This window comes from Orcinus orca, chromosome 5 (genome assembly GCF_937001465.1).
Source record: "Orcinus orca chromosome 5, mOrcOrc1.1, whole genome shotgun sequence".
NCBI lineage: Eukaryota > Metazoa > Chordata > Mammalia > Artiodactyla > Delphinidae > Orcinus > Orcinus orca.
Window position 1 is genome coordinate 106,702,224 of NC_064563.1, and position 16,976 is coordinate 106,719,199.

The 16,976-nt window shown below is 38.4% G+C and overlaps 1 protein-coding gene across 1 annotated transcript in view; it reads left to right on the forward strand.

Moving 5' to 3' along the window:
• Nucleotides 1-5,069: 5,069 nt before the first annotated feature.
• PROS1 (protein S) overlaps nt 5,070-16,976 on the forward strand; it is a 55,663-nt gene continuing 43,756 nt past the window's right edge. Inside the window, exon 1 of the mRNA XM_004272635.4 lies at nt 5,070-5,446. Within this exon, the coding sequence (XP_004272683.2) occupies nt 5,371-5,446 (76 nt within the window). The 5' untranslated portion in view covers nt 5,070-5,370. The remainder of the gene's footprint in view (nt 5,447-16,976) is intronic.

The window sequence follows — 16,976 nt, forward strand, 5'->3', positions numbered from 1 at the left end:
CTGGTACCAACATACAGTTGGTCAGTTAGTTAACTAGCTGACTATTAGTTTTTCAATATATTAAGTGGTTTGGTAGACATATGTGCTGCTTACTATTTCCAGTTCTCTTTTTCACATGTGATAGTTATTCCCACATTCACATGTGATAGCACATGTGACAGTTATTCCCACCTTCTTGAAGTCATGGGACCTGCTTTGTTCAGTGAAATGTGAGTGTAGTGGTTATATCACTTCTTGGTGAAAGCATTTAAGAGCTGGTCCACAATTCTCCATGTTCTATCATCCCTTGCAATGGTAACTGTGGAAGCCTACTTTAACTCTGAAGTACTACAATATAAAAACAGCATGGGGCTTCCCTGGTGGCGCAGTGGTTGAGAGTCCACCTGCCGATGCAGGGGACACGGGTTCGTGCCCCGGTCCGGGAAGATCCCACATGCCACGGAGCGGCTGGGCCCTTGAGCCATGGCCGCTGGGCCTGCGCGTCCGGAGCCTGTGCTCCGCAGCGGGAGAGGCCACAACAGTGAGAGGCCCGCTGAGCCAACACATGGAAGACAGCTGCCTAGAGAGTCCTGTAGTAGACTTCCTATGAGCAAGAAATAAACACTTGTTTTAAGCTGCTATAATTTGGTGGCTGTTTGACTACAGTACAACCTAGTTTGTTCTGAATGAAAAAAACAATCTTGCTGTCATCATCCTAATTAAGACTCTTATTTCATCTCCCAGAGATTGTTGAATTTGCATCCTAAGTGTCACGTGGTTACTTTTTTCTCCAGTTTTATTGAGGTAAAATTGACAAATAAAATTGTAATATATTTGAAGTGTACAATCTTATGCTTTGATATATGTGAAAATGTATGTATACATGTGTACGTATATGTATACATTGTGAAATGATTTCTACAATCAAATTAATTAACACATCCACCACCTCACATAGTTACCTTTCCTTCTTTCTTCTTTTTTTTTTTTTGTGAGAATTTGCTACTCTCTTAGCAAATTATACTGTATTCAATACAGTATAATTAACTATAGTCACCATGCTATAGGTTAGATCCTCAAAACTTATTCATCTTATAACTGAAAGTTTGTACCCTTTTATCAGCCTCTCCTCATTTCCCCACCCCTCAGCCCCTGAAACCACCATTCTACTCTCCATTTCTACGAATTTTACTTTTTAAAAACTCTACATGTAAGTGATTACATGCAGAATTTGTCTTTCTCTGTCTGGTTTATTTCACTTAGCATAATGCCCTCCTGCCATACATAAATGTGCAACATACATAGATAGATTTCACATGTTCCTTATCCATTCACCTGTTGATGGACACTTCGGTTGTTTTTTCCATTGTTGGCTCTTGTAAATAATGCTGTAATAAATTTGGGAGTACAGATGTCTCTTCAAGAGAGTGATTTCATTTCCTTTGGATATATAACCAGAAGTGAAATTGTCCGATCTGCTAACTGGGAAATAACCTCACAACATAACAGCTGTGAGTTGAGTTTTATTCAGGACTTACTGAGGACTGTAGCCCAGGAGACAGCCTCTCAGATAGCTCTGAGGAACTGCTCTGAAGAGGTTCATATATATATGAATTTTTTGGCTGGAAAATACATGTAGTCAAGCATACATCTTGGTAAAAGATTACTGCTAATCACATAAACATATATCTCCAGTTAAGGATTTTAGTGCTTGTCTATGTATAGGAAGATGCAAGAATCTGGGGTCGTTGAAATTCTTCCTTAGATACACTTCATAACTATCTAGGGGCCCACAGATCCAAAACACAGACCACTTTATCCTGAATTCCTTTCAGCATGTATTTGTAAGTCAGTGAGTGTAGTGGCTAATGACTTGATCCTTGTAGAACTGGAATCGTGGGCAACACTCCATGTTTACAGATCATATGGTAGTTTTATTTTTAATTTCTTGAGAAACTTCTGTACTGTTTTCTATAATGGTTGTACTGATGTGTACATTCCCACCAGCAGTGAACAAGGGTTTCCTTTTCTCCACATCCTCGCCAACACTTGTTATCTCTTGTATAAATGTTACTTGGTTTCTAATCTGATCCATTTTGTAAGCATTTAACAAATAACATTCTTAAAGTACAACCATAAAAATCACTCTATCTAAAGCAAACAAACAAATAAAACAAGACAGGTCCTCAATGCCTGTGATTTAACTACTTTAGTATTTGTTTGTTTTTACAAAGCAAATATTAAAAGATTATTGTAGAAAAGTAAAATACATAAATCAGCAAAAAGAAAATGATCCATAACCCCACGACTGAAAATGATCACTGTTGATATTTGGGCATAAATATTCCCATATCTATATAATAGATATAGATTGGGTCTATATCTGTGTTGGGTCTTGGTTGCTGCACGTGGGCTTTCTCTAGTTGCACCCAGCAGGGGCTACTCTTAGCTGCGGTGCACGGGCTTCTCATTGCGGTGGCTTCTCTTGTTGCGGAGCACTGGCTCTAAGCACATGGGCTTCAGTAGTTGTGGCAGGAGGGCTCAGTAGTTGTGGCGCATGGGCTCAGTAGTTGCAGCTCACGGGCTCTAGAGCACAGGCTCAGTAGTTGTGGCACACGGGCTTGGTTGCTCCACGGCATGTGGGATCTTCCTGGACCAGGGCTCGAAGCAGTGTCTCCTGCATTGGCAGGCGGTTTCTTAACCACTGTGCCACCAGGGAAATCCCCTCCCAGACTTATATTGTTAAACTGAATTTTGTTGAATGTTTATGTACCAGTCACTGTTCTAGGCACCAGGAATATAGCTGTGAACAAAACATTAAAACATTCCTGCCCTCATGGATTTTACATTCTAGTGGTTGTTGACTGAAAAAAAATGCACAACGTGCGAGTTGCAAGTTAGGTTTTATTGGGAGCAAAATGAGTACTATAGCCTGGGAAAGAGCGTCTCAGATAACTCTGAGGCACTGCTCCAAAGAGGCAGGGGGAAGGTCAGTATTATATATGACTTTAGTGAAGGGGGGTACATGCAGTCAAGCACAATTTTGGCAGAGGCTTGCTGCTAGTGATGAGGACCAGATGTTAATGATTTTTACCGCTTTTCTAGATATGAGAAGATGCAAGAATTTGGGCTCATAAAATCTTCTGAAATTATCTAACTATCTGAAGGCCTGTTCTGTCAGTTTTTCTCAGAGCACAGAGTGCCTCACTCCTGATTACCCGTAACTCCTTTCAGGGTGTGATGAAGGTCAGCGGCTGCAGTGACTAGTGACTTAATCTTTGTAGAGGCAGATGGCAAGTGCCAATTTTTAGTTGGCATGGTGGAGAGAGATGAGGATGCAGGTAATAGACATAATAAGTAAATGGGACAATATACCAGTAGAAGATTATATGGAGAAATGTAAAACTGGGTGAGGGAATGGGATTAGAACTAGGACTAGGAAAAGGGATTAGATTAGCAGTTAAATTTTGAATAAGATTTAATTGCATATTTAAAAGTATACTGAAAACAAATTTTGGCCAAGTGAAATTGACCAAATGTTAATCAATATTGAGCTAAAGGCAAAATCATCTTCACAGAGTGAACTTATGCAATAAATTAAAAACTTAAAAATTTTATCCAAAGATGTATTATTAAATTTCATTTTAAACATTTCAGGGTATTGTTTTTCAAAGTTCAACATTACAGTGTAGGTAGGACACATTGACAACTATTGTTAGCACTGTGATGTACATTTGTAGTCTTAAAATGACTTAAAACTTCACATTCAGTTGGAGTCTTTGAAAGATCAAGATTTTTCTTTTAGGTACTTTGCATTTCTCCAACATTTATTTCTTCATACTCTTTATATTTTTTAATGTCTGTATGGGAGATGATTTGTTATGAATGCTGTTGATTCATGATTTTGGAAGTTTTCCCTCGTGAAATTTTGAGAACTCAAAATTGATATTCTACTTCTAATTCTTCCTAACAAGTGAGGAAAGGCTCATGGCCTAAATGCATTTAAATATTCAATAATTAAATATAGTATTTAAAGGTCGTTTTGTTTTATGTTCTGATTACTAGCCCACTGAACAATTCTACCGAGATTAGAATTATATTTATAATTAAATCATTTGGGGTGGGAATAAAGTGAATAGATTGACATGTAGAGTAGATTCAGACATAGCAAGAAGGAAGAGAATTTAAAAGAGGGAAGAATATGGATATATTCAACAATTCCTTTGCAAATTTTCTTAGAAAAAGTGACTCTAATATCAACTTCCATCCACCTGGATCATAAAACCACAGAAAGCTAGAGCTGGAATACACCCTTGAAAGATCATCAGCCTATTGACTTTCACTCACACACATAGGAAATCAATTGATATTGTTCACTGGGTAGAAATACTGGAATGATAGTAGTAAGTGTGCCTTAACTATGTGCTACTCTTTAACACACTAATTGCTTCACGTGTGTTATCTCTTTAAATTCTTCTGTTAACACCGTGAAAACCTACTACTATCTCCATTTTACGGATGATACAACTAGTAAGCTGCAGAGCATTGCCATTTGAATCCAGGCGGTTTAGCTCCAAAGGCAGCCTTAAACATTAAGTAACATATTTCAAATGCGCTTGCCTAAGCACAAAAAAGCAGAGGTAACATGCAAAAACCAAGAACGAGCTGTTTGAAGGTGATAGAATTTGATACATTCTCTTTTTTCCCCAAACATTTTTTTTTGCTATAGTTCTTTTACGCTATAAATTCAAGAACAAAACAAAAATGTAGACAATCAAAACTATCACATTTGATTCCATTATCTCTGTTCTCTGTAGCCTTCCTAGAGTTCTCATTTCGCTTCTAGGTTTTGGTTAACATCTTCATCCCCAATGTCAGTCTCTCAAGATGTTTTCCTTTTAAGCCAGGACACCCCGACCTCTGAGTCCTCAAAGTATACTTGGCCACTCAGCCTTCCACTCCGGCTCGCTGGAGGTTGTGTTTTGCGTGTGTGTGTGTGTGTGTTTTACTGCGTTTGCTTCCCCTTTTCCTTGGCAAACTTCACATTCCGGACACCGAAACGAAACGCTGGAGTTTGGGAAAGGGCGAGGAGGATGTCTCGACAGTGTTTACTAGGCCTTCAGCGCTCTCCCTGAGCCCTGCCCCCAGCTCCGAAAAGAAAAGCTTCCAGGAAATGTCCTTGTTATCACTTCCCCGTCGGGCTGGGGGCTGGGAGCGGGCCGTCCCCTCCGCCCCCGTCTCGGCTGCTCCGCGGGCGCGCTCGCTCGCAGGCGCCGCCGCGCCGCAGTTCTCAGACAGCGGCGCTCCAGTCGCAGCCCCGCGGTACGCCGAGCGCAAGGGTCCCCGCCGCGACGCGCCACAGTCCCCGCCCGCGCCTCCGCGCGCTTCGCCATGAGGGTCCTGGGTGGGCGCTTTGGGGCGCTGCTGGCGTGCCTCGCCCTAGTGCTTCCCGTCTTGGAGGCGAACTGTGAGTAATTAATAGCGTCTTGTCTTCTCTCAGCATTGCCAACTGAACTCCGAGCCCTGCTGGGAGGATTTTCTTTTCTAGGGCTGCAGCCTCCTAGAAAGTTTCCAGCAAGTGCTTCCATCAGCCGTGGATCTAGCGGGCAGTGTAATGGTGGAGGCAGGGTCAATAGTCACCCTGCTCTGGGAATCAAGTGTTGCCCTACAGGACAGATTCTAGAACAAGAGTGATACTAAATATCAATGAAGTAATTAGAACACGTACCCATTTGCCCCAAACAGTTGAAGTTCCCAGTCATAGGACAAAGATGAGCACATTACAGTATAAAAGTAGAGAGGAAAGTCAGCCCACTCTGTCTTCTCTTTGTACTAGCGCCTGTCCCCAACCAGCACCCGCTGCTGCAACCTACCTCCGCTCTGCTGTGCCTGGACTTTGAGCTTGGTTTCCTTATCTCAACATTGACACACGAATTATTTGGGGATGAGTGCGGGTTTGCGTAGCAGTACGGAGATGTCATTTTTTTAACCTTGAAATCAAAAGGACTGTTAAATATTGTAGTTCTCAGATAATTTCGTACTGAGGATTTTTGACGGAGTGCCACTGATCTGAGATCGTCGCATGAGTTCTTTGTACTTTATCTTTGTGTTTCCTGTTCTTTATGTTCCCATGCCTGGATTCAAAGCAGGATATTGAGTTCTCTCTCTCTCTCTCTCTCTCTCTCTCTCTCTCTCTCTGGATATCAAGGCATTTAGTACATCTTAGTTGTCAGTTAATTAGTTTGTTCTTTAAAGGTTAAGCATGCTCACTGGTCAAAAATGCTTACTTGTGCTATGTTTTATCCTCAGGAAATGGCATGGGAGAGATAAACTCTGAATTACACCATAGCTTTTAGATTGGTTAAAGCTCCAATGTAAACTTTTCAAAGATGACAATGTCAGGAGACTTAAGTAGGAATTTACTAACATTCTACTAGGTTTATTAGTTTTTATTAGTTACAGATCAGGATGAATGAGGTGTTTTAAAATTCTAATTTAAAGGCTAAAACAACATTTGTTGATTTTATATTAAAGACACACAATAGCAGAATTTCAACATACAAACCTCTATCATTAAGCCTATATATAGACCACATACACTAACTCATTAGGTATATAGTTCAGTAGGACAAACAAGTATTTGTCTGATAACCAGTGTTTTTATTTTTTAAAATATTTAGTTGTTTATTACACACCTGCACTTCTGACCTAGTATACTATGAACATTATATTACGTATATTTAAATGAGTTTTTAAAGGATAAAGTCAAAATAAATCTGAACAGTAGCACTGGTGTTTTCTTTCTGTACCTTAATGAATAATCTTGCACACTCTCCTGGAATGCAATCATTCCATTTTGGAAGTCACTAAAATATTCTACCAGAATGAAATGAAAGTTCATGAAAGTGAACACCAACAAAAAAACACTGAAGAGAGAAAAGAACATTTGGAAATGGAGAGAAAAAATAATCACAGAGGGGATAATTAAAACATGAAAAACTACTGGGTCTAAATAACTGGTAAATTGTAATCAATATGAAAAGACTAACATAGGAAATAATGTGAACATCACAGGGCAAGATGTTGGGAATAACACTTAAACATATGGAGTATGCTCTCATCACAGAAAGGTTTTTATTGACCCCTACACAGACTGAGACAGCTTCCCTATTGGGAAATATGATTTTAGAGTGTACAAGTGAAGCCAACAAAATACAGAGAATGCATCCTCCAGAGCCAACCATGACCTTCCCATCCATGGGAGCCTAGAGTACATTTCCACTGATAATCATTTATGGACTGGACGGCCATGCATTGTCCTCTCAGGGGTCTGCTTGTTGAACTCTGTACCAGAGAACAAGGTTCTTAATTGTGCTTACAGAGAAATATATGGGTAAATACATAAAACATGATAAGCAGTGTTTTAGAGAGAAGAAAAAGGCATGCTACACGTACTGCTTGTCACCACAGGAATTTGCTAACCCTTTCTTTTTGTAGAGATTGTTACATGTTCATAGAATCTAGGCAGAGTTAAAAAGTGATGTGTGTGTCTATGTGTATTATACAGAGATAATCAAACCATACATATGGAGAAATCTTGTTGTATATAGACACTGATAGTGTATATAAATTAGTTCTTTAATTCTAGTTTAATTGGATTAAAAATCATTTCTGGTTTACTGATGAGAAAACCGAGATACAGATGGAATGTGTTTACTCCCTAAGATGGTAAATTTGAGATAGAATTAGAATTCCAAATATTTGATTTATTGTTTAGTCCACAGAAATACAGTCACTATTTAAAGAAAAAGTTTAAAAATCACAGCTTTAGGTTTGAGAGAGTTGAGAAATCATCCAGTTCAACTTTTTTGAAATTGTTCAGAGATGTGAACTGACTTTTCACACATGCTTGTATCTATATCTGTATCTATATGTATATGTGTATCTGTCTATCTATAGATTTAAAACTTATACTGTCTATATATTGTATACCACACTAAAGGCTGTGTGAAGAAAAATAGAAGAAAGGGGATGTCCCCTTTGGCTGTGCTAATTTGGCCCTTTCCAGACTTCCACTTCTGCTTAGGTGCAGTCTACCCTTGACATTACTGACTCATATTTTCCTTCTCTTTTTTGCTTTCCTCTTTCTGGAGAGATTTTATCAAGCTTAGGTTAGAGTTGGGGTTGTTGCTGGAAGAGTTAGAGATGATATCTGATGTACAGCATCATCATCATCAACAACATCATCATCATCAACAACAACAACACCCTATGCCGTATTCTCTTGCCATTAATCCTATCTAGGATATACAGTCATGCTTTTCATAATAGACCTTTTCTGTCCACCAAGTTCAATATCCTCTTTAATAGCTAAATGATCTATATGCATATTTAAACTTTCAAAATACTGTGAGAAAAAATATGAGAAGCCTGATAATACATATATTAATTAATCTTTAGCTACAAGCAACAGTAAAGACTCTTGCTAACTAAAGCAGAAAGAAAGAAAGAAAAAGAAAGGAAGGGAGAAAGAAAGGAAGGAAGGAAGAAAGGAAGGAAGAAAAAAAGAGGAAGTAAGAAAGAAAAATAGAGGAAAAAAAAAGCTGAGTGGATTTATTGGAAGACCTACTTAATGGCATGTTGAATAACCAGGCCGAGGGAAGCCAGGGACTTGGGCATTTAGGTGATCTATATAGTGGGAACTCATGTGCTCACTATGTGAGGAGCTGCCATCAGATGACTCAGTTCTAACTGCCTTCTAGTTCTGTGCATACCTGTTCATGATTGAATTTCTTAGAAAAGAGAGCCTGATTATTTTGGCTTAGCTTGTTTCTGGAGTCCTGTGGTTGACAGCTCAGTAGAATCAGGTGGAGTGCCAGAAGAACAGCTCCCACAAAGGAATGGATCCTGGGAAGGAAGCAGAAACAAGAGAAGTCTACACATTCCAATTACTGGCTGTACAACATACACACATGCCCTTCTTTCCATGAACACCATTTGAAAAACATTTCAAATATAATGCAGATATTTCTAATATAATGCAAATAACTAATGTACAGCAGAAAGGACCTCCTATTCAAGAGATTCCAGTCACCACACTCAGAGAGGAAGGCTCAAGGCTACCATTTCCTAGTTTAGTATCACCAGGTGATGTCCTTGCCTCCTCTAGTTCTGTCACAATTCTGTGTCAATGTGCTGTGCTCTATGGATGAAATGATACATTGTAGTATACCAACACATCCTATATTCCAGAAAATAATTTTAAAAAGACAAGCAAGGGAATACAGGTACTGGCTTTAGGGCTTGCCTGTCTCTCTTGGTTTGAAGCTAGAGCTGGTATTTATGACTTCTTCCTTCACTACCGAATTCATATGTCTCCTGCTTTTAGGCAATTCCTCATGTTTGATCTTTTTGTCTACTCAATGAGATGTACCACACCCTTATTCAGGAAGAACCTGAGCCCTGTTGTTCCCACCTATGGATGATTGTATCCATCTCTTCTTTACAATTTCTATTGTTTAGTAGTCATCCTGGAGAGGCAACACTTCTAACCCTGATTTGTATGTGGCAACTACACTATTTTGCCTTGATTATTGTCATTCCAGCATAGTTCTGTCTTCTTTTCCAACAGGAGTAAAGAACTTGAAATGGCTACATAGCAGTCTCAGCTTCTAATTCAGTGGAAAATATGTTAGGTGCATATTGTGAGAAGAACCACAACTGACAATCATTAAGTGGGCCATTCTGTCCCCTTTTATAATTAAGAACCTCCCTGATATGAGGCTGTCCACTTGGAACACAAATATTCTCAGCTCTGGGGCAATTCTTGCCCAAACTTCCTTGTTTCTAGGCCTAAGATCTAACTCTTTACAGGTCTCTGAACAACTGGACAGACCAGTTGTAACTATTGAGAAAGTAGCAAAGATTCTGATCTCTGATAATTTCTCATTCTTAGCAAAGTGGACAATGAGAAATAACTGCTTATCTGTCCGCCCCTTGTGAAGGTTTTATTTCTCCTGTGCTCTTCAGGATCACCCTTGAGAGAGGCTGTAGTTCATCTCTGGCTGTAGCTTTGTAGCAGGTCTACCTCTGGCTCATGTTGGTACATCACACTGAGGTATCTTTTCCTTTTCATTCTTGGCTGTAGGCCTTTCCTCATGAGTCCATAAAGGGAGGTGGAGGGAGGGAAAGAGTCAGGAGAATGAGAAACTGGCCCAGGCCACTTAGTGGTGCTTTAGGCTCATCCCATTCATACCATTTGAACATTTCACAATTGAACTGTGTCTCAAGAGTACCCTGATGTCCTATGGACCACTTAAGCCCAATTAGATCTGATGAGTCACTGGCTCGGCTACATGACAGACTGTTTGAAATGAACTTAGAACTAGCTAGAGAGCATTCTCTTATTCTGGTTTCCACCTACACTTGGCAGCTTTTGGACTCATAGTAAAAAGCTCAGAGTAGAACATCTAAAAGTGGAATATGCCTCAAAAATAAGAGGTCCATCAAAATCTATTCTTCCATCTTAGTAATGGACAGCCAGGTATATAACAACTTGTTTCTCACTTGAGCAGGAATATTCCGACATGACCAGATTTTTTTTTTTTTTTTGCGGTATGTGGGCCTCTCACTGTTGTGGCCTCTCCCGTTGCGGAGCACAGACTCCGGACGCGCAGGCTCAGTGGCCATGGCTCACGGGCCCAGCCGCTCCGCGGCATGTGGGATCTTCCCGGACCGGGGCACGAAGCCGTGTCCCCTGCATCGGCAGGTGGACTCTCAACCACTGCGCCACCGGAGAAGCCCAGTCCTTCTTTTTGAAAGACTCTTTCTCTTTATTGTCCTCCCCAACCATACCAGGTGATCTGTCCTTAGCCTTCTTAGACTTTAGGATATTTTATAAGATTTTGTTCCTTTTTTTTTTTGGGTCATGGATTGATGTGTGATAAAGGTTTCTAAGGTCTTTACTTCCCCATTTATATTATAGGGTAATTTAGAAAATTGATATTTTCTTGGTGCTATTCTCTAATATTTAAATATATTTAGGGCTTTTTTTCATTCTTTTGCTTTATTGTTTATTTTATTCAAGGAATAAGCTGAAGTACTCTGTCTTATCTATGTGTTTTATGCTTTCACTAGAACTCTCTTATTTTTAGAATTAATAAAGGAGAAAATTAGCACATTATTGAATATAGGCATTAGTTTAAATTTTTCATAATCTTATGTTAATTAGGGTAAGATATGCTATGGTGTGATAACACTTTAATCCACAAATCTTCAAATTAATCTCCAAATCACTGAATCTCAGTGACTTAGTAAAATAAGAGTTTATTTTTTAGTCATGTAAAGTTCAATGTGGTTTGTGTAAATCCCTTACATCTCTAGTTGTACCATCTGGAACACATGACATCCAATGTCCCCACAAGAAAGGAAAGCAATGGAGGAGGCGTATTTGTTCTTTTTTTTTTTTTCTAACATCTTTATTGGAGTATAATTGCTTTACAATAGTGTGCTAGTTTCTGCTTTATAACAAAGTGAATCAGCTATACATATACATATATCCCCATATCTCCTCCCTCTTGCATCTCCCTCCCACCCTCCCTATCCCACCCCTCTAGGTGGTCACAAAGCCCTGAGCTGATCTCCCTGTGCTATGTGGCTGCTTCCCACTAGCTATCTATTTTACATTTGGTAGTGTATATATGTCCATGCCACTCTCTCACTTCGTCCCAGCTTACCCTTCCCCCTCCCAGTGCCCCCAAGTCCACGTCTGCATCTTTATTCCTGTCCTGCCCCTAGGTTCTTCAGAGCCATTTTTTTTTTAGATTCCATATATATGTGTTAGCATACGGTATTTGTTTTTCTCTTTCTGGCTTACTTCACTCTGTATGACATACTCTAGGTCCATCCACCTCAGTACAAATAACTCAGTTTCGTACTTGTTCTTAACCGTCTTAGCGTGGAAGTAACAAAACTCACATCTGCTTCCAATGCAAGGAAGCACATGGAATATTTGGTCAGCATTGTCTCTGTTACAAACATTTTTCCTCCAAGGTTAAGATTACTGTTTCTTCCTCTAAGAGAAGCACAACTACTTGTTGCCCATTTAAACCTTTGGTGATGTGTATTACACAGTGTAAGGTTGCTTTAACTATCTGAATAAAATTTGTGATAGAGGGAGAGCATAATTAACATGCCTACGAACAGACCAGCCAATGACTTAGTATAATGACATTAAGTTGGCTATTAATGTGGCAGCTTGAAAAACATATTGTAGCAGTTGATATTGAAATTATTCCTATGGTGAGAAATGTTATTATTTTAGAAATTGCCTTGAAAATGGCTTTAGATTTAGAAAGTAAAGTCCCCAAAACATGGTCTATAGCTTTACTATTCAAGTGTAGTCCATGGACCAGCAGCAGCATTACCCGGGAGTTTATTAGAAATGAAATATCTCTGACCCCACTTCAGACCTACTGACTCAGAATACGCATTTTAACAAGACTCTCAGGTAATTCCTACACTTCGAGTTTGAATCATTCTGGTCTGTAAGGCCATAGCAGAGAAGATAGATAAATGATTCTGCATAAGAAGTGAACATAAATTTGCAGGGGTGGCAGTAGACAGTGGCCAGGGACAGAGAAGGGGAGAGGATGTCAGAGAAGGGAGGAAAGAAGCTCCATGGCAGGAGAACGCAGCTGTAGGGAAGGTCTTCAGTAAAAACTTATTAGATGTGAGGGTAACAGAGGACCTTTAGGAACTGGGGTTTCTAAGGCTAACTTTAAAGTGCAAACGTTGCTTTAATTTTTTAATGTTGCAGTTTTGTTTTTTCTAAACGTAATAAATTAAGTGTTATTAGGTCCAGTATGGGGAAAACTCCTTCATTTATATTACATTGTTCCAAATATAGAAATTGAAATCTCCAGGCTTGAGGGAAAATAAAATAAGGATAATTTATCCACATAGATTCTGAGTCTTTCTACGGAGGAGTGGTAACAGGAACTGGCTCTTACTGGTTCTAGGACATTAGCATAATTCTTCTTAGTCCTCTGGTCCATTTTTTGGAATGGACTTTAAAAGGACACATATAAGAACACTGGCTTTTAAATCTCCATAAAAATGATAAAATTGTAACTTCTTGCAATTATATGACATTTTCCATCTTTCAAAATAGCATATTTGGCATTTTCTCATTGAGTTTCACAGCTATTCTGTGATGTACCTTCCCGACTTTAGGAAAACGTTACGTTTTCTCTGCCTCTGTTTAAAGTTATCACCCACTCTTTCTCTTCCTATTCTCATTTGATCTTCTTGAAGAAATAGTTTGTTCTGGAGGTCTCCTCTCTTCTCACGCTCCCACTGTATTGGGGACTGAGAATGTTAATGGTGATCCTATTGTTAAACCAACTGTATACAATTTAGCTCTCATCCTAAATAATAGTAATTATTATTAATAACTTCTTTGCAACATTTGACACTTGAAACTTATCCTTTTGAAATTGACCTCCTTTTATGTCTATAAGCATTATCTTCAAATTTTCTTTCTCTGCATATGTATGTGTTACTAATTCTATTTCTGTCATTTTGATGATCTCTCCTTTTCCGTAAATGTTAGAGTTTCCTAGGGTTCCATTTGACCTTCTGTCCTTTTTGGACATCATTCCTCAACTTAAACTACCAGCTATATCCTACTATCTCCTTACATTTTTAAACCATTCAAGTAATCCACGCTTAATATAATGTACTAAAAAAATGCATCTGTAGTTTCACTAGCAAGAGACCTATGTAACATTTTGCTTTATATTCTTCTAAGCCCCTTTGTCTGTGTATATACGTTCTTAGAAATTGAAATATATAAGGGAAAGAATGGAATTTTGCTCTGCATATTATTTGTAACTTGATATTTCATCTAAAAATGATAATTGTTTTTATATCAATAAATTAAAATCTATGTCACACTTTAAAGTAGATTTATAATTTTCCTTTATATATGTTCATCATAATATATTTAACTAAAATCATATTTTTGGACATTTAAATTATTTCCAATGTTATGTCCATGTTCATTTCCTCAGTTTAATGTCCTAGCAATTGAACTGTTAGCTGAATATCTAAAGAGTGTGCCTATTTTTTTTTTTTTAACTGGTGCAAAATCTTACTCTCAAATGTAATGAAAAATTCTAAAAATATCTACCCAGGGGAAAAACACAATATCAATAACAAAATACAGGAAACATCCAAAGGGAAAAATCATTTTGGCCTGTGGTAGACAGCCTCTAAGGTGGCCCCCAATTACTGTTTTTTTTTTTTTAATTGTGTTGAAGTACAGTAGATTTACAATGTTGTGTTAGTTTCTGGTTTACAGCAAAGTGATTCAGCTATATATACATATATATATATTTTCTCATATTCTTTTCCATTTTGGTTTATTACAGGATAGTGAATACAGTTCCCTGTGCTATACAGTAGGACCTCGTTTTTTATCCATCCTATACATAACAGTTTAAGAGTGCGCCTATTTTGAAGGTTTTAGACACATATTGTTAGATTTCCCTTGGGAATCTGATTTTAAAAGTAGATTTTAAGTGTCTGATTCCTCTCATCTTTGCCAACATTGGATATTAACTTTTAAAATCTTTGTCAGTGTGATAGGAATGAAAAAGGGCTGACTTTTTGGGGGGTGGGGAGTAGTCCATTCTATTTTTCAGTTCATCCATTAAGTTTTTTTTTTTTTTTGCGGTACGCGGGCCTCTCACTGTTGTGGCCTCTCCCGTTGCGGAGCACAGGCTCCAGACGCTCAGGCTCAGCGGCCATGGCTCACGGGCCCAGCAGCTCCGCGGCATCTTCCCGGACCGGGGCACAAACCTGTGTCCCCTGCATCGGCAGGTGGACCCTCAACCACTACGCCACCAGGGAAGCGCCATCCATTAAGTTTTTTATTTTGAAATCATATTTTAGTTCTCTACTTCTTTTTCATAGCATACTTTTGTTTTATGGATGCCAGGTTCTCTCAATTTATTTAGGATATTAGTTATATATTTTTTAAAGTTATCTTCTGTGTCTTCAATTACCTTTATTTCCTTTGGAGTCTGTATGTTCCTCTTGACCTTCTCTTTCATGTTATTAATTTTATGCAAATATCTACTGATTTTTATCTGTTATTTCATATTTTTTGAAGACAGTCCTAAGTTGATTAGATTGACTAGGTAGCTGGCTTAGGGTTCTACTGTGGTTGTTGAGGTCTGTTTTTCTAACAGGACATTGCTTTGGGGAAACTTGTTATCAGTCCTCGGTAACTGGGCAGGCTTCTCTTTAGGAGACTTTGTGGGAATTGGTCGAGAGCAATTGTCAAGGTAAGGAGGACATTGACTCTTTGAAAATAACTCTTTCTAGTTGTGCTACTAACCTTCTCCCACATGGTATGTGTTAAATGCACCTTTCCTTATTACTTGTTTTCTTTTCCTCGACTCCTTATCCCAATCATTTTCTCTCCTTTCCTAAGTTATCATTTTACTCCATTGTTATTTAGACTGTGTCTTATGGCCTTTTAGAAAGTCAACAGGGAGTTCTGAAAGGCTGGTAGAAATTATATTGCATTATAAACTCCTACTCGATGCTTTACCAGTATTCCAAATAATCTCATTTCCAGATCAGCACTTAAAAAATAGTAATATCCTAAGAGTCAAAAGGGAAGCCATTAAGATCTACAGTCTTCCTAAGCCTCTAAGCGTGCTTCAGACTTGCTTATTGGGGAGATCTGGGAGATGTTGCAGGAAGTGGGGTATTGCAGAATTAGGCCAGCTCTCTTATTGTTGCCTTTTGCTTTTCCAAACGTAAATACAGACACAGGCCAGTGAACTAATTATATTAATTGATGCCACCCTAACAAAATAGGTCAAATAGAACAAAAACAAGACATTTACTGTGCTGTAACCTCTTGCTACGTGACATCGAATCAGATAGTGTTTTGGTGTCCTAATGTGTAGGAGATAAAAAAGACAAAGCAAGCTGACTACATGAATATCTTGCTGCACATCCTAAAAAGAGACCTCCCATTGTAGCCTCAGAAAGTGTAGCCAGTGTGCAGTGTAGTGGTCTAGAGAAGAAAAGACAGGGCTCTAGAAATTTCCTCTTCAGACCTTGCCAAAATCTGAACTCTAAGTTCCTTCAAAAGAAGTACCTTAATTTGTCACTCACCAAGAACAAACACATGACATAACAGAAATGGACAATGTAGTTTTTTTCTGGGTAACAAGCTGCCTGTTCTGTCTTTTGGGTAGACGTATTTGTTGTTTTGGAAGGAATAACTATTGAATAAAATGTACTGCTTTCTCTGTCTATGGCTAAAGCAAAGGTTTAATCTTGGGGAGAATTGGTTAGAGTGTTTGATTTACTCTTTTTGTTCGCCTAGACTAGGGGCTGTAAATTAGTTAAAATTAAATCTTCAAGTAAGGAGAGGTCCGTTTCACTTCTGTTGTGGCTGAACAGTTCAAGCATTGTTTCCCTACCCATTCATTGATCTGTTCCAGAATGGGGGTCAATGGTCACATTTTTTAATGACACTGGCTTTCCTACTTCTAAATAAATGCCAACCCTCATCCTTTCTAATCCAAATGTTATAGAACTCACCTTTATATGTGCAACATATAATTCACAGATTATATCCTCTTTTTGTTTCCCAGATTTAAACCTATGCAGACCTACCTCTTATGATATTTGATTCTCTTAAATTATTTCTCATCAGCCTATTTATTGCTTAGTCCTCTTGAAGGACAGAGGCATGGTTCACCTTTACAGCATACTTTTTCTAAAGTTTTTCTAACCCTTAATATAATAATATGAGAAGAAACAGTTGCTCAGTAGCATAGTCCTCAATACTAAACAAAATGTGAAATGTAGAGAAGTGCATTAGGTAGTATATTAGTTCTCTTTTAAAAAAATAAACTTTACTTTTAAAAATTGAAGTATAACATACATACAGACATAGCATTTATTTCTGA